General features: G+C 42.5%; 2 protein-coding genes across 7 annotated transcripts in view; both read right to left on the bottom strand.

Annotated features, from left to right (window-relative positions):
* Positions 1–12: 12 nt before the first annotated feature.
* cep170ba (centrosomal protein 170Ba) lies at positions 13–16,952 on the bottom strand. Of its 6 annotated transcripts, none has more exons than XM_077620686.1 (19): positions 16,734–16,952; positions 15,486–15,623; positions 13,872–13,961; positions 12,920–12,998; positions 12,042–12,100; positions 11,302–11,458; positions 9,676–9,804; positions 8,371–8,856; positions 7,381–8,285; positions 6,583–6,705; positions 5,748–5,880; positions 4,113–5,627; positions 3,097–3,337; positions 2,882–3,014; positions 2,349–2,472; positions 2,178–2,268; positions 1,834–1,927; positions 1,697–1,745; positions 13–1,214 (listed from the first exon to the last, which is right to left on the bottom strand). In XM_077620686.1, exons 2-19 carry the CDS (start codon positions 15,588–15,590, stop codon positions 988–990), a joined length of 4,740 nt encoding a protein of 1,579 aa, XP_077476812.1. In that variant the 5' UTR covers positions 15,591–15,623; positions 16,734–16,952; the 3' UTR covers positions 13–987. The 6 variants fall into 6 exon arrangements, with proteins under 6 accessions (XP_077476812.1, XP_077476813.1, XP_077476811.1 ...); XM_077620687.1 differs by having other exon boundaries at positions 2,178–2,266; positions 2,344–2,472; positions 3,097–3,232; XM_077620685.1 differs by having other exon boundaries at positions 2,178–2,266; positions 2,344–2,472; positions 4,113–5,624.
* Positions 16,953–18,810: 1,858 nt separating this feature from the next.
* The window catches only part of akt1 (v-akt murine thymoma viral oncogene homolog 1), a 29,937-nt gene continuing 22,071 nt past the window's right edge, over positions 18,811–26,676 (bottom strand). Inside the window, exons 11-14 of the mRNA XM_077620901.1 lie at positions 22,395–22,609; positions 21,974–22,061; positions 21,744–21,846; positions 18,811–20,351 (exon numbers count right to left, since the gene is read on the bottom strand). Coding sequence (XP_077477027.1) covers positions 20,272–20,351; positions 21,744–21,846; positions 21,974–22,061; positions 22,395–22,609 — 486 coding nt within the window. The 3' untranslated portion in view covers positions 18,811–20,271. The remainder of the gene's footprint in view (positions 20,352–21,743; positions 21,847–21,973; positions 22,062–22,394; positions 22,610–26,676) is intronic.

The following is a 26,676-nucleotide window of genomic DNA, read 5'->3' as shown; positions in this document are numbered from 1 at the left end:
AATTTTAACCAGTTATGCGTTCGCGAGTTGAATTTATTTGGAAAAAAGACCCACATAACATCTGGACACAATTAACAAAACGACAAACATGTATAAGACAACTAAAGGCCAAAAGAATTGTGACAATCACTCGGACAGAAACGAAACAGATTGACACACGGTTTACATTTCATTTTTGTGAATTTACAAATATTTGGGATTAAACCCAACGGTCCCGTCAGATTAGCAGCGATGTGTCACAGTTGAGTGGCACTTGCAAAAACTTCACCCAAGTGCAAAACCCGGACCGGAAACGGCAAGAACATCAACCCAGTGGTTTCAATATACTCTACCTTCGTGCATAATCAAAGATCATTGGTTTAGGGAAGTAAAAATGGTTAAAATTAACATATATGTTGGGATTATTCAAAAGAAAGCTTCATGACATCTCCATAATGTTGCTCATAAACAACAGTATATCTCATGCAACCGTGACTTCTATTTGGTTCCCTCTTTTTTTTTAAAGTAAGAATCAATAACTGTGGTGATTGCATAACACAAAATATAAATATTCTTGCATAGATCTGATCAAAATATGTAAATGTGAAAGAGCATTTGAAAAGGGAATCTTTCCAATATACATTGCTAAACATATTCGGATTAAGAAGTGAACACCCCAAAAAAAACATTTTAGTCAGGTTCCCTGAGTTGATGCCTCCCACGCTAGTTTTTTTTTTCCTCTCTCCCAATGTCAGTGATTCCTTTCGAAAAAATGCCATCGTTATTCTTGGTCAATTTACTGGCAAATAAGAAAAACGGATCATTTCGTGATGAAACTGTTGACATAAATTGTCTAAGACTGCGTTCAACAACGTGGCATTCAAAATTCAGTAGTCAGTTATCACTTCCACTTTTCATCCTGCTTAAATTTCACTTCCTGTCTACCACTTTGACACCTGTTTGACTTTTGTGGGTTCCCTCCCCGCCTCCCCCGAGCGGGCACTGACGTCAAACCAAGCGTCCCTCCCGGAGATCTTCGGGCGTGACGGCGGCACTCCTCACGCTCTCGCCGGGCCTTCGTCCGCCGCCTCGCTTGGCCGCCGAGTGGACCGTTCTCCAGTCCCGTGAGGCGGCGCTTCTGGATAATGAGCGAACCCCCGATGACGCCGCCACTACCTCAGGCCCAGAGGACCGAGGGTCCGACTGCCAACTGGGCTCCATCACAGTATTGATGACTGAAACGACAAATACAAATGATTCTCTCCCTTCCAAGACAAAATATTAAGCTGCGTATTTCCAATCGCGTTATTTTCACAGAAAAATGACTTTAAAAAAAATAAAAATAAAAGCCTATTCATATATTTTTAAGTATTAACCCATAGGCTGCTCGTCAGACGAACTTTTTAATGGTAGCGAAAGACCTTGGGGTTGCCTACAAAATAATCCTATTTTTTTAGGATATTGCAAAAAAAAAAAAAGTGTGTCTATATGTGTATATATAGACACTACCTAAATTCTAGATATAAATAGATTTGTGTATATATGAAACAAACCTTGTAGTGCAAAGAAAAAAAACTCAAAAAAGCATAACCAAGATCGCGCAACTTATTATAAAAAAACTACTTTTCTGTAAAATAAAAATTTAAAAAAGAATGTGATTTGTTTGTAAATCTATTTTTTGTAAGGAATCCCTAATTTGTATGTGTGACTAAATTACCCTCAAGTTGTCTTTGGACTCTTCTCAGTTCTTTCAAAATTGCAATGTCCTGGAAAAGCACAGATGGCATTTGGATTTAGTTTGTTCATATTCATCAAAATAAATGAATGAATACAACTTAAAAATCCAACCTATACCTTTTTGGATGCCGACCCAACAGGCCCAACACTGTCCAAATCGACATCTGCCTCGATTTGTTCCCAAACATCCATTCTGTCGTGAAACAGCAGTCTGAAGAACATAGCCAAGCAACAGAGTTATCGGACAATCTGTAAAAGTTTGGTCAGTTGCAGTGCAGAATAACATTGAGTTGACTCCATAGACAATCACTTATTGTTACATGCTTTATACAGTAATATACATACATTTGTTGGCCCTGATGTTGTATTGCTTTGTCCAAATTGGGGGTAAAAAAGACATTTGGTTGCGCTACATTTCCCTCTAATACATTTCCTCGGCTCTTAGTCCCGTTGCATCTTACTTGATTTTGTCAGAAAGCTGCTCTGTGTTCTCTTTGATGGCCACGATGACCTGAGACAGCGGATTGAGCCCCGAGTCCTCCGCGGTGACCTGCCGAGACAAGACACTTTTATTACGACTGACCTCAGACATTTTATTGACGTGTGGCGTGTGGCGTGGGGGCGGACCTCCTCTCTGTTGTCAAGTTGGCGAGAGTTCAGATCTTGCTCAGTTGAGTCCGGGTAAGATTCCGCTGCAGGACAATTTGGTGGGACTCTCCGATAGTTCAATCCCATTTCCGGTATACGCTCGACGAGCTGCCAAATTTATGCGTGTGAGACAGAGCCGTCGTGTTGTTAAAAAACATTAGAACACAATAATAAAGAGATTAACCGTATTTTTCGGACTAGAAACTGCACCGGCCAAAGAATGCACAATGAAGAGTAAGTCGCACTGGAGCATTTTGGGGAGGGCAATGTTTCGTTTTTTCAAAAGAACAAATATATGCTAGTAAAATGGAGAACAAACTAAATCGGTACCTCTTAAGAGAACAGTTTTTCAGATAACTATAGCCTAAAAACAACAACATAACAGGCTGCTGGTGTTAAGAGTACAAAAAGAAAAACAAGTCGCATTTGAGTATTAGTCGCAGGCCCGAACAAACTATGAAAAAAAAGTGCGACTTCTAGTCCGAAAAATTCAGTATGTCAAAGAATATTTGTTTACCTTTTCGTGAGAAGTCACCGCGGAAACCGGTACGCTACTCTTCACCGTCAAATTCTCCACGTCACCCTCTCCCGTGACGTCGTGAATCTCTCGGGCCAAGATGGCCAGATCTTTGGCCAAGTCTTGACTCAAGCTAGCAAAGCGGCAATTTAATACAAGTCAATCCGTATAATTGGCTAACTGACCAACTGCAAAAGGAACGTTAAATCCCCTACCGCGCGATCTCGGCGCTGTGGGTGGACCAGCCGTTGGAGCCCTCCTGGTTCTCCTCTTCGGTATTTCTGTCATGGGCTTTGGGGTGCACCGGGACCACCGGGTGAGGCCGAGGGGGACGCTGCGGACTGTGGGAGGCTGAGGAAGGTTGGGAGCGTTTGTGTTTAGGGACGCTTCGATTGGAGTCGTACTCCTCGTCGGACGTGGAGGCATAGCCAGAACCTTTCTGTCTTCTCCGGGAGCCTTTTGGCAGCATGAATTGGTTTGAGTTAAAAATCGGTGTTAGTAGGGATGGAGGAAGGAAGGAGAAGAATGGGGAGACACAGATTCAATTATAGTCACAACAGACCAGAGGATCATGGGCTCTGCCAATGAGGGAAAACGATGCTGTGGAAGCGCTCATTTCGTTTTTGGGGGGGGAAGTTGGACACTCACTTTGAACAAATTAGAGAAATGAGCAAAGGTGGAACTTCCACAGCCCACCACACCAATTCACTGAGTTTGTAAGAACCAGCCATCCTATCATCACTGTATTATTGGTAAGCCAATGAGGCTCTATCTAACCAGGTTTTCAAGGTGGAAAAGTGCTATAAAAGTGGAAGCCCATTAATTATTGTTAGTAGAAGTATTACAATCTCTTCCCCCAATCATTTCACTTACAGAAAATACTGCATGAAACACCTTTAAAGAACCAAACCAATTCATTACCTTTCTGCTCTTTGCCCATCAAGTTGTGCTCTTCCAGCCAATCATGATTTTTTTTTAAAACGAGGTCAACAGTTGTATTTTTTTCTGGCAAAATCATCATCAATTCATATTGGCGTGTCATATTTAGCAAATAAATTCATTTTCTTCCAGATTTAGTACTATTGGAACATAAAACTCCATTAAATTCAAATCAATATTTTGCCACGTCAAAAGTTTTTTTAGTATTATGATAATACTGCCTTACAATAATGATCATACTGAACTTTATTGATTATTGATAGCGTAAGAATAGAAAAATACTCGTACTCACTTGCTGTGCTGCTGGCGTATTTGGCACTGCTGGAGCGTCCCCGAGTGATGGGTGTTTTTGTCAGGGAAGGTTTAAGGCCAGGTTTGCTCCCCAAACCAAAAGCCTTGTTTCCAGACTCGGCGTTACGGTTCGGAATGGCGGAGCTCTTTCCCGCCCCCTGCGTGGCGCCGGAATTCTCCGTGTCGCTGGATGCGTGAAAGGAGCTGGTCCGCCGGCGAGGCATGGCCAGCATGTCCCACCTGGACAGTTTTTTGTTCTCCTTGGCCGGGACTCCAGTCGCTTCCTGGGGGAGCCTTTCCGTCTCGGCGGCCTCGTTGTCGGAGGCGTCTCCGAGGCGCGCTCGCCGGAGCATGGACGCCCGGGTGGGTCTCGGCGCCGAAAAGCTGTGGACGCGGCTTAGGGCTTGATGCGCCCTGGAACTCTTGGTATCTTCTTGCTGGAGCGGCGAGGTGTATTTCTTCCGCGTCTGCGTAGAGTTCCACTCCTGATCCGAGCACGGGACATTGAAAGTCTGAGGATCGTCGCTCAGATCGGCGGAGCCGCGTTTGCCGACGCTACGCCTCAGCCCGACCGCTCTCCCAAGGGGCTCGTTTTTTGCCATCCGTTGATGGCTCGAAACAGAAGACGGCGGTTTAGAGTAGCGCCTCGATAAAGACGTCTCCCTTTGTAGACCGCCGGACGGGGGATTTTCCGTTCGGGGGTCGGACCTGGCCCGCCCGCTCTGCTGGCTGAGCGTACTGGAGGAATCCACATCCGACTCCCCGGAGAGGGAGTCCGGTACGGGAGACGGGGTGGTTTCCGATTGACCCGCTTGAAGCTTGGCCTCCAGAACGGCTAAAACCTCTTCCGTGTCTTTGAGGTAAGAATGAGTGTCTTGGCCGCCGATCGGCTGGAATAAATCGGCCTCGGCGACCGCGTGGGAAGAGATGTTGGGCAATCTGGCGTGGCTCGGCTTCTCCTTGGTGAAGCTCTCTTGTCTGACCAGAGGAGACGTGGAACTGTTCTTGGATTCGGAGTACTCCGTTTCCTGGACCAGGACGGGAGCCGACATGCTGGGTCGGACTTTGCCCGTTTCATGATTCCCTCGCCGCTTGGTCAAAGTGGCGGTCGAGAAGGTTTTTGGGGAGCGTTTTTTCTCAGTCTTTTCAATAGTCTTGTCGAGAGGGTCGGAATTCTCGCTTTCTAGTCGTGGGGCTTCATCTTCGGAATCAATGTAGAACCCTTGAGATTTGTCAGACCGTCGGACCTGGTCCTCATCGGTTCTCTTCCGCCGTTCTACCACGGATCCGTCATCAGACTTGCTGGCGTCGCTCAGGCTGTCGGGCTCCACGTCATCCGGCACGGATAACCTATGGATGCCATCGTGAGAGCCGCCGCCCTCGACCTCAAATGTTGAACCTAGATCGTGTTGATTGCGAATGCTGGGAGCTCGAATCTCAGGCTTCTCTATTGGCTTTTCTGAGTCCACGCTGTCGTGATTTTGGCTGCGTGGAGTTGCGATTGCGCTCCGTGCTACTATTAAAAAAATAATAATAAAAATGCATGAATATTTGCATAATGACCAAAATAAAATATCATTGATATTCATCAGGCTGGCTTATTATCATTTTAAATAAACTTTTGTTGGTAACTTACCACCTCCTGACAGCTCCATCTGGGACAACATATGAAATTGTCCAGTAGAAGGGCTGGAATCCACGTCTACCAAACTTGCCCAGCAAGACATCCATTTTGGAGCCCCCTGCATCACTGCGCCTGCCATCTGAACCTGTGTGCGTTAAAACATAACTTTTTTTGTGCGTGTCTAAAAATGATGGACTCAGATTATATACCGATGATCATTGTTTTTTTTAAAGGAGCAACAATTTCAAAGGAGCTGAATAGAATCGAAGAAAAACAAATTTTGTATCGTTGGAAGATAATTCTCAGTTCGATTGACATTGTCAGAAGATTTTTTCAAAATTTGCCTTTATAATTATGGTTGCAATTCCTAGTTATGGACTGTAAAATGATAAATTCAACATCTTGAATTTACATCAATCCCATATAAAAGTGTGATTAACTGCACAGTTTGTTTAACCACATGAATTTAGTTTTAAAAAAAACACTAATTTGACAGTCAATCCAAATTGAGGATTATAATCTTAAAAGCAGATTATTTATTTTTTTCCCTAAACTCTTCTATCGGATAATAGATAGACCCGAACACACTCCCAACTGCATCGACCAGTGATTGGCTTTTCATTGATTTTGTGAGAGTATTAGGAGACCGTGTTAGATTAAAACAAACCAAGAAAATCCCAAAGTGTGCCAATATAAGGAATCAAATGGCAGATTCACCCAAAGAAAGTGGCCCTGATTTCAAAAACAAAGGCGGATGGATTCTTTTGACAGATCTCATTTTTGTTCCAGTGCAAGCAGTCAGGTTTGTTTTTTTTTTTACCTTGACCCCACTTGCACTGGGCCTCACCTCCCCACTGCTACCATGCCTATCCTGTTGCTCCCTTCCCTCAACAATAACAGGCCTAAAAGCAGCTGACGTGTCTGCTTGACTGCGGTTCTCTGGCTGTGGATTCTCAATAACACCAAACACCTGGAACAAAGTATTGCAACGGGTTCATCGGGCTGACAAAATCTGTTTCTTGGGAGGGACCCATGGCACAACAATTACTGTCATGAAATTCACTGATTTATTATATCTTTGAAATTTTTGCAGAATGTGTGTGTGAGTGTGAACTGCTATTGTGAAGAATAAATTTACAGTATTTTCTGGACTAAAATTTGCACTTTTTTTCATTTTTTTTTTTCACTCTGACCCTTAATGAAGAATAAATTTACAGTATTTTCCAGAGTATAATTTGCAACTTTTTTCATGTTTTTTTTCACTCTGACCCTTAATGAAGAATAAATTTACAGTGTTTTCCGGAGTATAATTAGCACTTTTTTCATTTTTTTTTTCTCACTCTGACCCTTAATGAAGAATAAAATTGCAGTATTTTCCGGACTATAATTTGCACTTTTTTAATGGTTTTTTTTTTTCACTTTGACCCTTAATGATGAATAAATTTACAGTATTTTCCGGACTATAATTTGCACTTTTTTCATGGTTTTTTTCACTCTGACCCTTAATGAAGAATAAATTTACAGTCTTTTCCGGACTATAATTTGCACTTTTTTCATTTTTTTTTCACTCTAACCCTTAACAGCTTGTAATGTTGCGTTTTTTTAGGGATTTCTTGTGGGGATGTCGGCGTAAAATGAAATTTACCTTATCAATCCTTTTACGTGCCTCTTCCAGCTCCTTATCGGACAAATCGGCGTCAATGGTGTAGGTTCCTGCGTCGCTCAAAGTGTCCTCTTCTGGATTTCGGGGGCCTACGCGAGTACGCCTGAACTCCTCACTCTGACACACGAGTGGCGTCTTGGGTCCCGGGGGCGGAACGGGCTGTTGGATAGGAGACGACGTCTTGGGATGGATGGAATACTCATCTTGGAGAGGCTCGGCCAGAATCACATCGGGCCGGGAGGTTGCCGACGTTTGACTTTTAGGTTTTGTCGGCGGGCTGCAAGGTTTCTTCTCCTCGCTGGATGATGTCTGTTTGAGCCATTCGGCGGTGAATTCCTTTGCCAGTTTGGATCTTCGGCCCACGCTGCTAAAAGGTCTGGTGGAAATGGCGGACGCCGACCGTGATGAAAAACCTGTGTTTATCCGATCCTCGGTCTTTTCCCGTCGTAATGAGCCGCCTCTTTGGGAACTTATGGAACTGGGGCCTTTGAGGGGAATCGTGTAGCGTTGGGATGGGGGAGTGCGACAGGCCAGAGGCTGGACTTCCTTCTCGCCAGGTGGATTGGAGCTTTTTTTTACCTTTTCCAAATGGACCCTGAGGTGGGAATGCTCCGACGGGGTGGCCTGGGAACATTTCCTTCTGAGGCTATCGGCCGAATGGTCATCGTAGAATTCTATGGTAAAAGCTCGGTGAGGATCTGTCTTGCCGGTGCCGGACTGGGATTGGGGAGGAGAGTAGGAGGAAAGCTGCTCTAGTTCTGCCGAAGAGACTCTCTGCGGCTGAGATGAAATCTGGGAGTCAATTAGAGCTTGTGAATGTAGAAAAGCCTGTTCGTTGATGGCGAGATCTTCGGATCCAACGTCGTGGCTATTTTCATAATGGCTTGCTGACGACGAAAGAAAAAAATATTGTGATAGGCTATAGTAATTGCTAAAAGCGTGAATGATGAACATGCAGAGTTTGGCACTCACCCTTGGTGGTCTTCAGAAATGACGGATCGCTGTAAATGTTTTCACCCTGTGACCTTCTCCTTGTCAATTTTGCAGTACTTTGGACGAGCCAGTCGGCGACCTTACTTTCGGCCGACAGCACTTCGGTGGGGGCGGTTGCGGCCTGGCCGGACGTGGGTTGACGCTGCTGACGGTATGAGAACTTGGTCACGTGGTCCTTGATCTTCATTTTTCCCGGGGTGCAGTCGTCGAATTCGATGGTGAAGGAGGCGTGGCTTTGGACCACCGGCGGCGTGGGGGTGGACGGCACGCGTTCAGAAAGATCTTGAGTGTCCTTGGTGGGAACTTCGTGAACTTGAGACTCCGCTTTCTTGGGAGGCCGCTGCTGGATCTCCTTTGTGGGGATCTCGAAGTAGCTGGGCTCCCGCTGGTAGGAAAAGATGGATTTGACCTGGTTGTCGGACAAAGAATCGCCCAGCTCATATCTGGAAACATCTCTAGCGGAATCTGGTGACAAGAAAATAACATTTAAAATGACATCATGAGCCATTAGATTAGATTCGAACTTTATTTCATCCCGTATTCAGGACATTTCATTGGTTGCAGTTGCAAGACAGACACAGAAGACATTGTAGACCTAGTTAAAAATGGTTGAATATGTAATAGCAGTCCAAACATAACATTTCAGAACTGAAAACAAACAATTGAACTAATAAGTGTTGAGGCTGCTATACTTCCTGAGACCAATCGTCACATTATTCCAGGATTTGAACGTTTAATAGAGCAAACAGTGCGGGTGTGAACATTCCACAAGCGTTTTAATATCTCTGACTGCATCTCAGAGTTACTTGATGTGGCCAAACACCACACATATAATCTGTTACTGCTTGCCCACCAGGAGGCTAACAATCAACCCCCTTCCATCCAGCAGATTAGACGGTCATAATCCATCACGAGGCCCATTGGTCTGCACAGGCTCGCATTCCACCACTGGCAGTCGGAAATTTGCCCCGGGCTTCACACTAGCCTAGTGACCATAGTGATGCCCTTTGAAAAGTATGCCATTTATACATAGGCCTTTGCTCACAGATATCTGAAAATGTATATGAAAACTACGGCCCGCGGGCCACCCACGGCCTGCTGCACCATTGTTATTGGCCTGAAAAAGAATGTAGAAAGTATCATTGAAGATATTCAGTCTATATTCTGCAGCAATTCTATTTCAATCCTCTCTTTAATCCATAAAAGTGGAAAAGTTGGCCCTCGCATCCTTTGATTTTGGTTTAGATTAATAAACCTAGCAAGACATAAAATACATTCTCCTACCTGGAGTCTGTAGGTCGGAGGGTTTTCCGCTTCGCTTCTGGATTTTCGTGGCTGAATCCTCATCCTCTCCCCACCATGAGGGTTGGCCATAAAGAGGAGTTGTCTTGGATATGGGTGCATCTGTAGAACCTACATGACAAACAGAGAGAAAAAATGGGTCAACCCTGTGACACAAAAGTTACAATGCCGTTTCAGGATAATCTTTTTGATACAAAGGGGGAAGACGCTAATCCTTATCTTTGACTAGAGATTGACTACTACAGTATGTCTCCACAATGATGCAACTTGTATCTAAAAGGGTCACTGCTCTGTTCAATAAATGGTCGGCAGGCAGTATTGATTCATTTGTCTTTCTTCCAGACAAAATAAGCCCACACAAGTATTTTTCATGAGTGCATATTGCAAACAAGCATTTGCACATTGTAGCAATGGACACAAAGACTTAAAATTTTCCAAAGAAAGCCATCAATCACATACGTTTGTACAAAAAGTAGCGCGGCAACAAACTATTGTGTTAAGACACAGGGGTCCGAACTGCGGTCGCCGTGTCACCTATGGCCCAGTTTATATTGGCCCACAGCAAATGAAAATATCCTTGAATATGGCTTTCAAAAAACATTTAAATACAACCTTCATTCTGTTGCATTCCTCATCTTTAACACAAGATGTATATTCACTTAAAAAGTGCCACAAACAGAATTTCTGTAATGAGTTTTACATCAATTATTCATTCATTTTCCATACCACTTATCGTCACAAGGTTCGCGGGGGTGCTAGGACCTATCCCAGTCAACAATCGGCCCCGACCACTCTTTAACAAATGAAATTGGAAGGATTTCAAGTGTGCCCTCGCATCATTTTAATTTTTGTGACAGGGACCCTCACAGAAAAAAAGTTTGGAGACACCTCCTTTAAGATTGAGATTGATGAATCCCACCCAGTAAACATGACGTGTCTCGCCCTGCAGATGGCAGACCAAGTGGACAAAGCCCACATCCTGAGCAGCTGGATGGGAAAACACGCAAGCCAACACAGAAAAGCTATTCTTAGCTCTCTTTGATTTACGGGGCAGAGTCAGGCCAGATTTCCGCAAGTGACAAACTCACCCAAAACCAAACAAAAATAGTAGCGCTTTTGTAGAGTCCAGTCCTTTCTATTCTAACAATTCTCCAACTATCGCCTGCATTGTAAAATGAGATTTGTTGAGGTTCCTGCAGCTTAGATAAGCTTAGGTGCCCTGAGATAAACTGTGAGGGAGGCAAAGGTCCCAGGTGAAGAGCTGGCACCAGAACCTACACACCGTCTTAAGAACGTTCACGCGAGGGCGGCGTCCAAATGGCCTTCAGGTCAGCTGACAGGCATGGGCGACCGAGATAAGAGCTTGTCCTTAACTCCTCACAACAACTTACTTACAGTTAAGCCTAACGTCTTTTTCTTTCCCGACAAAACAAAGTTTCATTTCAAATCATCAGGCTATTCGGATACCGTTTCACAGGCTGCGCACCAACATGTGTGAAGACAGCGATTCAATTTAAAGAGAAAATTTCTCCTCGAAGGAGACCGGTAGCCGTTTTGAAAGCAACAAAAGTCAGTTTGACACCCCCAGGTCTAAGGGCCCATTTTTACCTGTAAGTGAAAGGGCTTTTCGCTCGCCTTTGTGGGGCAGCTTCGTGTGGGAAAGGACTTGTTTGCTCTTCTCCAGGCTCTGAACTTGCTGCTTTTCCTTCGTCCGGCAGTCAAAGGCCTTGAGACCGAGTTGCAACTGGCTGGTGTACTTTTCGTGCTGCGCACAAGTAAAACAGGACGTGAGGCAGAAGGCACGACTCTTAAAATAACATCCTGCGACAGTCAAAAACGTCAAAGGCAATCTACTTGGGAGATTTATTTCATTTTGCACTACATCTAAATAAGTGTTGCATGTTGCCCTTTGCCAAAACGTTCAATTATATTGAGAGTTAAGTAGCGTGCTCACTTCCTTTTTGACGACATGTGAACTTTCTCATCAGTTGTTTCAAGTCGTAAATTAGCTGTGTTCGCAAAACAAAAATGGGAGTAACACTGGATTTGCTGAAAAGGGCAATTTTTCATCTGATCAGAAACCATGAACAAATATATATTAAAGTAACAATAGTAAAGTGGAGTACAATAGGCTAAATAAGCATCTGTTAATGTAAAAAAAAATATCAAAGAATTATAGCCTTTAAAAAAACCAACAACAAAACAGACTGTCAGTGATCATTAGAAAAAAAGAGAAAAACACCGAAATCGCACTATTAGCCCATCCAACTATAAAAAAGGGTGACTTATAGTCCGTAAAATACGGTAGTAATAAGATTTGACCAGTGGTTGTCTGAAAAGCCACTCACTTTAAGTGCTTCTTCAGGCACCTTGTGTTGACTCTTTTCCAGGATATAAACATGAGCATGTGGGCGGCAGTTAAGGATATCCTCAAAACACACCTGCTTCATCAGCTGTTCATCCGATGGCACGCTATGGCATTTGATCGCTTTCACATGTCAACAATGCAGGCTAGTGGGACGCAGGTTTGACATACATGATCTAAACCTAGGGTGTCAGACTCGGGTTGGTTCGCTCGTCAACTCGATTTCATGTGGGCCGGACCATTTTAAATATAATATTTAGATTTTTTTTATAAATGGATTAAAAGAACAGGATTAAAAGCCCTGAATATTCAGTTTTTTATAGATCTAAAACAATGTTTATTTTAGCTTTTTTTATTTTTTTTTATTTTACAAAATGATTTTTGAACTAAAAACAGAAAAAATGGATTAAAAAATTACAATTATTGATTTAAAAGGGGGAAAAAATCAGGAAATTTAATATAGATCTATACTCTTCATTTGAATTTAATCCTAAAACAGAAAGTCGGCACTCATGATTTACTTTCCCGGGCCACACAAAATGATGTGGCGGGCCAGATTTGGCCCCCGGGCCGCCACTTTGACATACATGATCTAAACTAAATTCTCCCTTCCCTTGCCAGCTTTCAGCTGTGGCTGGTGTCAAAGGTTGTATGAGATATTCTGTTCACATTTGACAATAATCTAAAATCCCTGACTAAAAAATGCACGGGATTAAGGAACCAGTGGCCAACAAATGGAAAATTTAGATGGAAAATTGGTGATGCAAACAATCAGTTGGTGACTCATTCCAGGCTGGGCTACAAAAGTCAACTCAAAATGTGAAAATTAAAATGACATTTCATCCAATGGAAAAAGGATATCATAACCAAAGCGAATCACGTCTGAAAGTTTGAGGGTGATGTATGTCTGGTCCGGAATTCTGAGGTCATTCACAAATGTCTGGGAAAAACAAGAGGGAAAGAAACATTAGAATTGATTGGATAGCCTTTCTCTTTCAGGGTTGATGAACTCTGATACTGAGAGGTGCTTTGTAATTGAAAGCTAATCCACTGCTGCAGTATAAAGCTGATGAGATTATGTGTTTATGCAAGAGCTGCGACGAGTGGCGAAGTCGCGGTGGCATATTTTTGCATGCCAGTCGAGCCCGAGTCACCTGGTTTGCAGATCTGCCAATAAAGAGTCCCGATCCGATACTTTGGAAATGTATTAAAGAGGGAAATCTAGCACATCCAAGTGTCTTTTTCCCCAAAAATTGGACAAAGCTATCCAACATTAAATCTGGATTGTGGTTATTATTCTACTTTTGTATATTTTCTCTTTGTTCACCAAAGTTTGTTTCACTAGTATAAATAGTAAATATGGTACTGCATATGTATTTTTTTGCAACATACCTTAGGATTATTTCGTTATTTCTAACCCCTAACGCTCGATTTTTGATCACATGATCGGATCTCATTTATTTTCCATCTCTAGCAAAAAATGACTCTTTGATGAGATTTCAAATGACAACGGTAATTATGGTCGAGAATGAAAGAGCAGCTTTATTCAGTCCTCCAAATGAGGATAAGCCAGGCGCGTTCTCACACTGCTTCTCTCCGATTAGGTTAACACGGGCCAAAGAGAACAATGAGTAACAAATTCTGACCGCTCAACTTTTGAGTTCACTGCGGATAACGAAGCAGCAGAAAAGTGACACGCATGTGAACATTTAGATTGGAAAGCCTTTCTCCATTACGCTTGTTGTCTTGAACACATTTAGCATTATGTGATTAAAGAACGGTCGCTGACCGGAAGAGGGCTCGGCTCTCTCACCCCGTTTAAGCTCCCGAGATCCTTCACCATGTGCTCATCTGCGTTTGGGTCATAGTTGATCACAGCGTGTTGTTTGTCCACGCTTCGGGACTGCAAAGGACACACAAAAGATTTTCCATTACGGTAAGGTGGAACGAAACCCCAAAAGATCAATTCAAAATCAGTCTGAAAACATTTTCCTCTCACTGAGCCACGTCCCCCCTTAGACTGGTATAGAGGGACGTTAAAAGATCTTTGAAAATAAGGTCACTTACACAAAAACAAATGCAGACACACTTAGAATTGGGAGGGCTTTAGAATAGTGTTGAAATCACGGTAACATGGAAAAAAAAAAAGGGATTTGGGCACACAAAAATGCATATTTCAGCTCAGGTGCCTTATCACATCTAAGTAAAGTCCTGACAAACTATATATACAAGGTCTGCATTAAAAGTTACTCTTTACGCAGTGAGCCTGCCGAAACTAATCGGCAATCTAAAAACTAATCGCTAATCGGCTAACGTTCCCTGGTCGGTCACCATGTGCGGTCTTTTGGTCGCTGTCTTTTGGTCGCCCCGACCGCGACAACGGGCAACCAAAAGACCGACGACAAAACAAGATAAAACAACACGGTCTATGCATCAATAAAAGCCAACAATGGCCATGAGCAGTTTCACTGAGCCGACGTGTGAGTGTATAAGAGTTTCTATGTACATGTGTTGTCCCTTTAAGAAGCTACGTCAATCAGGGTCTTAACAAGTTCTCCAACAAAAAACAATAAAAGTCCGGGAAATTTGGAGCTTTTCTTTAGCCTAATAATTACTAGGGCATTAAGTACGACTAAATAGTAATTCGCAGTTTGTATTTAGGGAATTTGAGCAACGATTTAAATGGTAATTATCACTTACCTTCCGAACGACCAAAAGACCGGCGACCAAAAGACCGGCGACCAAAAGACCGGCGACCAAAAGACCGGCGACCAAAAGACCGGCGACCAATCGACCGTGTACAGTCGGTCACATCTTCAGATTGGTATTTTGCAGTAAAACAAGATTATTCAATGCCAGCATTTACAATTGAAATGGATTTGATGTCTATAATTGTCAATGGCAGTAAAAGAGTTTATTTAGGGCAATAAACGGGTGTTTGGCACGTTGACTCACTAAACTTTCAGGGATTCCACAAGATAAATATCATGAGTAGGACCCCCCACCCCTGGCAAAATGGTTGACACCCTCCTTTAATCTGGATAGGAAAAGCGCTACTGATATGCATTGGCTCTTTTGTGCTATCAGCTCTGTCAACTTCCTGGTGAATGGCTCTCTCGTGTGAGGCGAGGTTAATGAAACAGTTTGCCTACTTGATTAGGTTAACTCTAGTGGCAAATTCCTCCGGCTTCTGAACGTCGGACCGTGAATGACTTTGCACTAGGAAACGGCAACTAGGCCGATGAACTCAAAGGCAAAGACAAAGGGGAAGATATACGCTGTCGTTGCGATTCCGTGACTTGCATAGTAAACCATATAAACATACGGACATATCGGACCCCGAGTGGGATTGTTTTGAAGCTCATCATCCTTATATTTGATCAAATGAGTTTTCAAGAAACATCAAAATGAAAAACCAAACACACACCTGCAGCATGAGCTCGCATTCGTCCCGGCCTACAAAGATCATCTCCCGTGGCAAACGGTGACGCGTACCCAGGCTGCTGACCAGAAACCATGACGTCACGCTCATCCTGGTGCCGCGAGTCAGGATTTTCTTGGCATCCTAAAACATAAATGCACTGGTAAATCATATTGTATTTCTTGGACATTTACTTTTTTTTACTGCAAGGTTTGTTTCAATCGAGTCAATAGAAATTTTAGAAATATTATGTTTTTGCATTATACATCTGGATCATTTTGCTACTGGTTAACTTATTAACTACCATACCAAATGACCCTATTTCACTCCCAATGACGGCGAGAGGCGTCCAATCCAATTTGACTGAGGGGGTCGCTGTCAAAATGGACTGTGCCATCAATAGCAGCTAAAACATACATTTTATTTTACCTGGTTCCAAACCTTTGTACGCCATCGAGCCTGATTTCCAATGAATTCCAATCCGATTTTTAAGCGGGGACCTCCCTAATTACAACTAGAAGTAATAGTTTGTACCTATCTGTGAGTGGCAGGTAGAAAAATGTAATGTTCTTTCGACAGAAGGGAAAAATAAGACATATTTCTTGAAACTTGGTGATCTTTCCCTTTTGTTCTAATGTGTGCTCTGGCTTGTTAAATATTGTGAAAGAGACGCTCATTTCACCTAGGTTAGACCTGTTTGGCAGTGACTACTAATGCAAATGAACTTAGCATATTTGACAGCATTTCACAAGAGATATCCAGATGGCATATTTTTACTTACAAGTTGAGTCCGATTCAATTGATTTTGTTGATCTGCCTCTTAATGTATTGAAGGAAAAATACTAGTCTTTTCCCCAAAATTTCAACAAAACTATCTGAGGAAAAACTAGTTAGTGAGGAACTAACAGGTGTGCACGATGTTGACGAAAACCCACCAGAAATTAACGCCGTTAAATTCGGCTTGAATCGCATTTATTTGAATTTAATTCGACAGCGTCTGCGTTGAAAACGCGTTGCAACATTATGCGGCATTTGTTCAACTTCGGTTAAAAAGGAAACTTGGATTTACTGGCGTGTTGCTGTTTCCTGGGATAGCGTTCCCACTCTTGCCATCGGGTCAAATTTGTATATGTTAATTATAGTTATTAAACTGCGTATTACTCTCGATTTCAATTTAAAGCTGATGGAATCCTTTTGTTTGTGAGCGAAAGCAGCGTTTTTGCCCGACTTTCCCGGAGGTGGCCACGCACGTACCTGTAAAGCCTTTTCGGTTTTACTCCGGAGCGAAGCCAGTGTTTCGCGTCTTGATGAAATGTAAATTCGACGTGCAACATGTACGCGGACGCTGCCAGGTGACGGTGACCAGGTAAATTTGGATCACACCTTAATTTTTCCTCGGGGAATGACAAGCGGGCGAAACTCTCCGACGCCTCCCGACATGATGACGTCGCTCGGCATGTCCCGTCCAACCCTCCTCGAAACTGTGAGGTCTCACTCTGGTGCGAAATTCCCGACGATCAAGAACACGCTCGTGCGACAATCTGTTACGTGACGTCAAAGTGGAATCGTTGGGCAAGAAACAAAAAAGATGGCAAATTTTTAACCTAAAAGGTGAATAATAAAATCAAGTTGTTTGATCCCCAAAATAAATAAACCAACATAAAGTTGCCTTTTCAGGGACACGTCTGGTTGATTGTTCGCTACAATAAGCGCATTTTCTACAATAGACGATCTTTGTGTATGACTTTGTTTATCCAGATGACGGAACTACAGACAAACAGAAGAAAATATTTAAATTAGGATCTATATCTACTAATATCTTTTAATTTGGGTAGATATAATCAAATGGCGATGACACATGAATATATTTCATTACAAATAATTTCCGACGGGCTCGAGTATTCAGTCTGAAAAGTAAAATTCACATATTAACCACACGAGGGCGACCTTGTCACAGTTTCCATGTTGAAGTTATTTGTTTATGCTGGTAGAATTTAAATAATTATTTAATCACAGTTTTAAACTATGTAGTGTATTTACTTCCATACTTACTTTATAGCAAAAATATTAATAATAAACAAGTGCTTCCATTTTCTATATAATCTACCATAAAATCAAAATGTTATTACTTTTTAAAAACAATTATATACACTCAAACAACCACTTCCCATTGAAGTTTTATTTACCAGGTGCTCTTAGAATTACTTGTCAAATACTCCCATAATCTAATCAGTAAAGCAAATTTCGTGTATGCTTAAAGAAGTGAATTCATAGTAGCTTCCATATTTGAAGGCACTGCCAGGTGGATTTTGCACCACAAAAGCTGCAGGCAGGTGAGGTGAGCCAAAGTGGCCCAAAGCTTGCCGTGTTGGTACCGTGCATCATATCTAGCCAGGCAGCTCCATCAACATCTGCTCCAGAGACAGTACCATCTGTCTGGCCCACTGAGGGAAAGCATGCGTCTCTTTGTCTAAGCAGCTGCGGAGCCCCAGACAGGGGCCCTGGGTGTATTCTACACGGAGAACATGGTCAGGATTCACATCGGGAACCTGCATTTGTCTCACTAAGTCGCGGGCACAGATCTCAGTGGGGTCAAATGGATTGATTTTGGCTTGTGGATATTGATGGAACCAATGTTTTTTTTTGTTAATTATTATTAGGAGTTTATTCAAATGTAATTCACAAAATGATTCAGTCCGTGATCAATCATTACAGTATTCAGGGGTGTCCATATTATGGCCCACTGCCCAGTTTTGATTGGCCCACAGCAAATGATGAAAATATAAATATGGCCCACAAAAGAATCTTCAGTCCAATCTGCACTCTGTTGCATTTCTCAGATGGAACTCCAGATTCAGTTAGTCTAGATCACATGTGTCAACGTGGCGGCACGGGGGCCAAATCTGGCCCGCCGCATCATTGTGTGTGGCCCGGGAAAGTAAATCATGTCAATCACTTTCTGTTTTAGGATCAAATTAAAATGAAGAGTATAGATGTATATTATATTTCCTGATTTTCCCCCTTTTAAATCAATAATCATAATGTTTTAATCATTTTTTCTGTGTTTTTAGTTCAAAAATGATTTTGTAGAATCTAAAAATATATTTAAAAAAAAGCTAAAATAAACATTGTTTTAGATCTATAAAAACTGAATATTCAGGGCTTTTAATCCATTTATAAAATAAAAAAAATCTAAATATTATATCTAAAATGGTCCGGCCCACATGAAATCAAATTGACGTTAAAGCGGCCTGCGAACCAACCCGAGTCTGATACCCCTGGTCTAGATGGTAAATCATTAGCAGTCAAAAAAATAAAGGACCCCCCAATGTATTGTTAAGACCTTTTATTCCATCAGTTTGAAAGAAATAAGTACAAACAGTGTACAATTTATATAATTTGTTTACTAAAGCTGGTGTCCTCAGTCTTCCGGATATGGTAGGGCAGGTACAAAAAAAAGATGCAATAACAATTTTTAAAAAAAGGATAGAATGAATATCCCTATGTTTCAGGTGACAGCAAGAGGGGTGTGTGCATAGGAAAAGGTAACAATCAGATTTAACCCCAGAAGAAGTTTGAAGTGAAAACATAAAAAGTTACATTCAATAAGGCATAATGCACTTTTGAAAAATGATTATCTCTCATCTTAACCACATCAGAAACTTCCCATCACACTTGAATACACAAGTTTGATCTCAAAGATCGGCATTTTGAGCCATGTTTTAAAAAGGTTTGAATTCACCCACGACACTCGAATGTTACATCCTCAGCTAATTTAGTCTTTACCAACCACAAATACAAAATCCTGATACAATCATTGCAGGGCAGCAAGGTGCATTTCATTGGCACGTGAAAACGCCATCATATTTAAATGCTGGTTTCATAAATAAGAAGTAGGGACGTCACACACAAAAAGAAAGATGACTTGGTGTTGTCCCCTGAGGCCCACCGTGTTACTACAGAAATGTATCGCATTCGTGACCTCACTGAGGCTGCGGAGGAAGCACTGGATGGGAAACACCCAATACTCTACGAGGAAGGGAAACTCGAAGGGAGAGAGAGAGGAGAGGTCAGCGAGGGCCCCGCCGATCGGAATCAGAGGGAAAACCCGGAGGTGGTCGCTGCGCAGCATCGGGATCGAAAGGAAGGCAACGGGAACATTTCATTTTGCGTGCAAACATTTCCCACCGAGCGCTTGACTTCCATTCTTAGCCTATCGTCGGGCCTTGATTCACCCGACTCGACGAGGTTGATAATAACAAGGAACACATGCAGGAAAGAGCCACTTTATTTCAAATGATACATTCACTTTTGAAGCCCCCCCCTCAAATTTATCGAAGGTTTGGTTTTGTTTTTTGGGAGGAGACACGCAACACGCACACTAAATTACCACCAGCACTTTGGTCCACCGTATTTGTGATTTCTACTTGAAATGGTTGACGATGACGGTTTGATTTGCAAAATAGAACAGCCCTTTTTGAAATTGTTGACAGTGGGGTGGGGGGGTGAGGGGGGCCGGGAAATGGGCGATTATTAGACACCAGGGGTGCCGGCGTGTGGACGTCGGCTCCCCGGACAGCCAGGAAGCGCCGCCGAGTGTTGACGATCGTTCGAGGAGGCGGAGCTCCGTTGTTTGTGTCGTCTCGGACTTCCTGTTGCCCGGAAGAGCGCGAGTTGTGAGATGGCGGGGTGGGGCGGGGTAAGGCGGTCGGTCCAAGTCTTTTTTGCAGGATGTGGTTGTCTTGACGGGGAGGGATTTCAGGGGGACGGTTGAGGAATGTGCGGGTGTCCTTCAGGCCACTCCACTTGCTGAGTAGGAAAACTGAGGGAAGTGAGGTCTCCGCTCACTGTCGAAAGACTCCATGCTATCGTCTTGGAGAAGACAAAAAGCGCAATTTCATTCGTTAAACACGTCCGTGGGAACAAAAAAAATCCCTCATTTTACTTGGAGTCAATGTTCCCTCTAATTTTTTGTTTGTCTGGGCAGAAAGACAACCTCCCTGAGCACACCAAGTACCAGTGTGAGCAACATCATCATTGCTCGCTATGGGCACACACCAGTATCACACCTGCCATAAGCAGGCGCATGTCTACTACACATAAATGATTTGGTTATAATAAAATGTAATGATTAATATCTATGAATGGGTGGCCCGGTGGATGAGTGATTCGCACGTCGGCCTCACAGCTCTGGGGTCCTGGGTTCCAATCCAGGTCGGTCCACCTGTGTTGAATTTGCATATTCTCCCTGGGCATGCGTGGGTTTTCTCTGAGTACTCCGTTTTCCTCCCACATCCCAAGAAGATGCATTGTAGGCTGATTGGACACTCTAAAATTTTCCCTAGGTATGGGTCCGAGTGTGCATGGCTGTCCTTTGTCTCCTTGTGCCCTGCGATCGGCTGGCCCCTGGCCAAAAGTCAGCAAGGATAGGCTCCAGCACCCCCGCAAGTGATAAAGTGGATAAAGTGGTTCAGAAAATGAATGAAAAAATATCTATGAATAAAACATCTTCATAAATGCCATTAGAATATGCACAAATCCGACTTCAATTTTACCTTATTTTACACATCTGTCCTTCCTTCTCACTTCTCATTCTCGTTCAAATGACTTTTCTGCTGAACGTGTCACTTGAGATAGTCAAGTTACCATTTATATGCAAACTTTTACCATGATTTTGCTTTGATTTATTTAATAAGGGATATCACATATTAATGAACATATTTATATTCATGTTAATGAACATATATATGTAAGATTGTAGCCGAGGGCTAATTTCCATTTATAGTCCATTGTGTAGGTTGAAGACAAACGATCACACATACTAGACACACACGCACGCACGCATAAAACCACACACACAGCAGATTTAGACAGTTCTCACCCGAGTTCACCGCTTGTTCTTCTATTTGCACAGTAAAGTAAAAAGGAATGTATTATAAATATTAAAATGCAATTAAAAAGAAGATAGAAGGGCTGTAAAACACGAAAAACATAAGAGTGGACAGAGCTACTGCCACTGGCTGCCGTGTGAACGGCGCCATCATGGGGGAAAAAAAGGTTGGATTTTATTTTGTGCGCTCCATATGATTGCTGTGCGCTGAGAAGACGAGAGAAGTGCGCAATTGCGCACGCGCGCAGCTTAGAGGGAACATTGCTTGGAGTATTGACTCAAAGGTAAAAACTAACCAAAGTTTGACACCCATGCTTTCAGGGAAAAGTATTTAGCACAACTAAGTATGAACATTTTTAAATGTTTGGCATTACCTTGTCCAGGTGGCGTAATTGTGATAGTTTGTGCAGTGAACTCCTCATCAAAATATCTCGTGTCCGTTTCCGAGGTAACTTGGGGCTTGAATGGCGGGACCAACTGTTTCAGGGAAATTGTAAAGAGCAGAAACATGTCAGTGAAGAACATAATTTAGAGGAGAAAGTTGTTAGGATTATATTACCGGTGATAAAATGATCTTTCTGTATAAGTGTATCTTGATACTTACTTTTTTCTCGTAGACGTCTTGCCATTCAATCCCAGCAAAGAACTTGTGCTGCATTATTTCCTTGGCATCATCCGGGCCACCACCTAACCTGCATGAATTTAAAAAAAAATGGTTAATATCTTGTACATTCAACTTTTTTACCCCAGGGCTCCTTTCTTTAAAAATAAAAATTAAAAAAATCAAAGGATGCTAACTTGAAATCCTTCCACTTTTGTTAAGATAGGATCAGAATTGATTTAAAAAAACTAAATAAAATATTAGTTTTTAAAAAAATACAGTGGGCACCCCTTATTATGACCAATTTGGTACAGCCCAGAATTTCTCCATTTAATCTGACCAAATTTGGAATAATATGACCAACATTTTCTCCATCAGTACAGAAAAATGCTAGATCAATTTAGTTTAATTAAGGGGTCCTCACCTCTGCATGGGGTCTTTCTTAAGGAGTCCCGAGAGCAGTGAACGTGCCTCTGTACCCAGTGTCCGTGGAAAGCGGATGTCTTCCAAGAGGATGAGCTCAAACAGCTTCTCGTGGTCCTGGTTGTAGAAAGGAAGCCTGCCGCACATCATCTCGTACATCACCACCCCGAGCCCCCACCAGTCCACGGCGCGGCCGTAGTCGTTGTCCTCGAGTACCTTGGAGATGGAGAGGAAGGTTGTAGATAAACAAACGGTCCCATACGAGGGTTCTGCAAAACCAGAAGTTTATGCGTGCACTATTGCACTTTTCTAAATTTCCTATCTGATATCGCATTTGTCTGCCGTCAAAAGGCAGCCAATGGGTGATTAGGGAACCTTAAAATGCCCCAAAACCACCATGAAGTAACCTGGAAGTGCCCCAAAACCAGCAGGAACCGACCAACGAACAAGAAGCGTCCCTGAAGAGCACGCAAAATTAACTAATTGCCTGCTATTGACTATGATAGATGTCCAAATTACTTAAACTGCCGTGGATGGTAATCCTGCAATGCCAATGACGGCGCTAGACGTCCAATCCATCTTGAGAGGGAGGGGCGAATGGAAGTTAACTAAACTTTTTAGGCCCAAAATAAACAGCTCCAGCCCACATGAGTTCTAGTTAGCATTAATGAGGCCCACGAACCAAACTGAGTTTGAAACCCGTGGTTTACTCATTCAACAAGATGGCATCTTCATCCTGATTGTAACTTCTACTGAAATAGAAGAGAACCACTCCCTCCTGAGAAGAATGCGTTGCCCCTCTCCTGTCACCGAGTGGGATAAACAAAACATTGGATTTTACGGGTCGGCTGAATCCTGTGGCTGATGAGTGCTGCAGACTGTTTATTCTTAACTCGCTATCAAAATGGCCTGCTCTTCCCACTGACCTGCGGTTTGGAAGCAGACCGGGGTTAACCCTGACTCACATCTCAAATGAGGAGCAAGGATAGTGTTTCCCCTGGAGCTCTGCATATTTAATCACCCTGGGGTCCTTCCGCACATACGCATCAACAAGCTGCTGAGGTGTGCGCCGTGCTAAAATAAGCAAGCATGAGGCAATGCGAAGCAGGCCACTGTATACTTAGTACTAAAGTGTGTGTGTTTTTTTTAACTAAATTCTGTGATGTTGCACAATTCTCCAATCGATTCAAAATCCGTTTGTAACGATTCTTTTTGGTGGAAATGAACTACGGAGTGGGCGTAAATGTAGTAATCGTGCTTGGTTGCACGTGGGCGTTATTCCCCCAGCTCAAGTCTGTCCAAATAAAAACAAGTGTTTACTTTAGTGTTGAATGAGGTTTCAGAAATAAAAGATTTCCAAAGTGAGACACACAATCTTTTTAACCCCCTGACTGCTAAAGCACATTATTGCAAAAATGAAAACAGTCTCATCAGAGGCCTAAAATGCAAAAGAAATTATGGAGTTAGCGCCATGCTCCTTTAGAGACTGTAGAAAAGAAATATAAAGTTTGAGTCTGTTAAATGCCACCATCTCTTGTCATCTTGAAGAAATAATCACCATCCGCAAAACGGCTGTTTGAATGTGAACAAAAGGACGAACATTTGATTGCACTTTTTTCGGCTTTTAAACTCCAGTCCAAGTTATCACCCATTCAGAATAATTACATGAATTAGAAAGCTAATACCCAAGACCATAAAATTATATAGAACCTTCATATATAGTAAGTAAAATGCAATTTCTCGGCAGCTAAAGTGTAGTATCAGGATTGATTGGAAATGAATCGAATCCTGAATCGTGAGGCAATACAAACCCCTACTTATTACCAAATGTGCATGATAACACCAAAAAAGGCAACTATTTAGTCTCCAAAAAAAAACAATTAACGAGACACAGTCTAGTGGTGGCGTGCTTGACGAACAGCGCGACCTGTTGCATGAATAATGTGCTGCTGAGCACAGTGGCTCCAGCTCCCCGGGGCCTTGTACTGGATTCTACCACTGCGGACGGATGTTGAAGGTGAAAACGAAGACAAAGAGGACATCCCGCCCTCTTAAAACTCAAGGAGTAAGCGCCGCGGTGGGCGATTCACTCCTAAGAATAGCAACTTCAGCTAAAGGATGTGGGCGGACGAATAGAATTAGATATGGACACGACGGCGCGCGGGCCAAGAATGCCCTGGAAAACTGGATGATGGCATGTGTCCCTAAAAGGAACAAGACGTGCGCACATGTGTCCGCGAGCGCCGCCGAGGACGATTGGGGGGGAGGAACTGGAAGACCGAGTGGAGCTCGGATTACTAGGCCGTCTCTATTTCCGGCGTCGCTGTCGTGCGATTCACACCGTGCGACAGCTGGGCCCGCAGCTGCCCCATATATGTAGAAGAGTGCCACAGCTGTGAAGCTGCCAGGAGCGCAGGAGCCAAGCTCATCCCTCGTATATGGACCCAGGACTGCCTGCTCGGACCCCCCGACTCAAACTAACGCTCTTACGCCGCCGCCAATGAGGAGTGGGAGAGAAGGTCACGAAAAACGAGAGGCGCAAGTGGTGCCTCGACGTTAAGAAAGTGGAAAATGTCTTTTACGGAAAGGTTTACGATGCTATTGGATCACGAAAAATGAAAGATAATTCACACTGTGGTATCAAACAGAGGTTACGATCCCTGACTTTGTAGCATATTTATACTGTACGTACAGGATTTTTGTTTTTAGACATGGGTGCTGTAAAAGTAGAATTTAGTAAGTTTTGTGATGGAGTGTGCGCACTATTGCGCTTTGATTATGACAAAATGGTGTCAAGGGTTGTCATCAAGGAGTTAACAACTTTAAAATGCCAAGAAAATCAGATCTTTATCAGAATGGATTATTATTTTTCTAAATAAATGTTGTTGTTTTTTTACCTAGGTCAACAATGTCTTGTGTCTTGTATCTGTCTTGCTACTGCAAACAAGAAATTTTGCGAATACAGGATGAAATAAAGTTCTAATCTAATTTATGTAAAATAAAATACAAAAATACTGCACAGTTCCCTACATTGAAGAGAAATAATGGAAATGCACTGATTGAGTGATTATCTTGATCTAGTGTAAAAACTAAGAAATGAAAAATAATTTAGGCTTTTTAAGATTCTTTTAAGATCCATATTCAATGATATTTTTTTTAAAAAAACATAGCGGGCCATCGTTTGTACACCTCTGCTGAAGTGTATTTTTGAACATGTGCTTAATATTACTAAAGCACAACGCGGTACGAAAAGGAAAAAGCATATTGTTATGATCTGATAACACAAATTAGGGTAATATGGAAATAAAAGGAGATTATGTCCCTCTGACAAAGCTCACAATAATTTACTTCATTCACACATTTCAGCAAAACTCTCCACAAAAATTATACTAGTCTTGTAGTTAAAGGCCGAATTATTATTTTTTCTTAGGGCTATAAAACAACAAAACAAAAAACACTTTTTTGGGTGAAAATGACAAAGTGAGTTAGCCTCTGACTTATTCCAGGAACAAAGTGGTCAGGAGCCGATGATTGAGTCTCTCCAAGTACCCCCCGCCCCCTTCGACCTAAATGGAATATTCCCAGAAGTTTGGGCATTCCTGTGCAGCTCATACAACAAGGTCATTGTTTACCGCTGAACAACCTGTAACACTGCCTGGGCTCCAGTCCACATATACGCTTGCCAGCGACCCGGTTGTCACGGAAACAGCCCCCGATGTCTCCTCGCTCTGGGCCGGAGTTGTCGTACGCTCAGCCCGGTTGCGAGTGGGCGAAAAGTGCTCGCCAAGGTGAACTCTAGTTTTATTTTTGTCAAAACAAGCCAAAAAGTTGGCATAGATGGAGTAAATGTTTACATGCTATTATCACATGTGTCAAAGTGGCGGCCCGGGGGCCAAATCTGGCCCGCCGCCTCATTTTGTGTGGCTCGGGAAAGTAAATCATGAGTGCCGACTTTCTGTTTTAGGATCAAATTAAAATGAAGAGTATAGATGTATATTAAATTTCCTGATTTTCCCCCCTTTTAAATCAATAATTGTAATTTTTTAATCTATTTTTCTGTGTTTTTAGTTCGAAAATCATTTTGTAAAATATAAAAATATAAAAAAAAGCTAAAATAAACATTGTTTTAGATCTATAAAAACTGAATATTCAGGGCTTTTTATCCAGTTCTTTTAATCCATTTATAAAAAAAATCTAGATATTATATCTAAAATGGTCCGGCCCACGTGAAATCAAGTTGACGTTAAAGCGGCCCGCGAACCAACCCAAGTCTGACAGCCTTG

The sequence above is a fragment of the Stigmatopora argus genome, chromosome 15 (assembly GCF_051989625.1).
Source record: "Stigmatopora argus isolate UIUO_Sarg chromosome 15, RoL_Sarg_1.0, whole genome shotgun sequence".
NCBI classification, from domain to species: domain Eukaryota; kingdom Metazoa; phylum Chordata; class Actinopteri; order Syngnathiformes; family Syngnathidae; genus Stigmatopora; species Stigmatopora argus.
This window is presented reverse-complemented; position numbering and strand designations above follow the sequence as displayed.

Coding starts and splice junctions, on each gene's coding strand:
- cep170ba (XM_077620683.1), bottom strand. CDS start 15,590: ATGAGCGTGACGTCATGGTTTCTGGTCAGCAGCCTGGGTACGCGTCAC. Junction 5,628..5,747: donor GATGGAGCTGTCAGGAGGTG/GTAAGTTACCAA, acceptor TTTTTTTAATAG/TAGCACGGAGCGCAATCGCA. Junction 1,746..1,833: donor TTGGGTCGGCATCCAAAAAG/GTATAGGTTGGA, acceptor GTGCTTTTCCAG/GACATTGCAATTTTGAAAGA.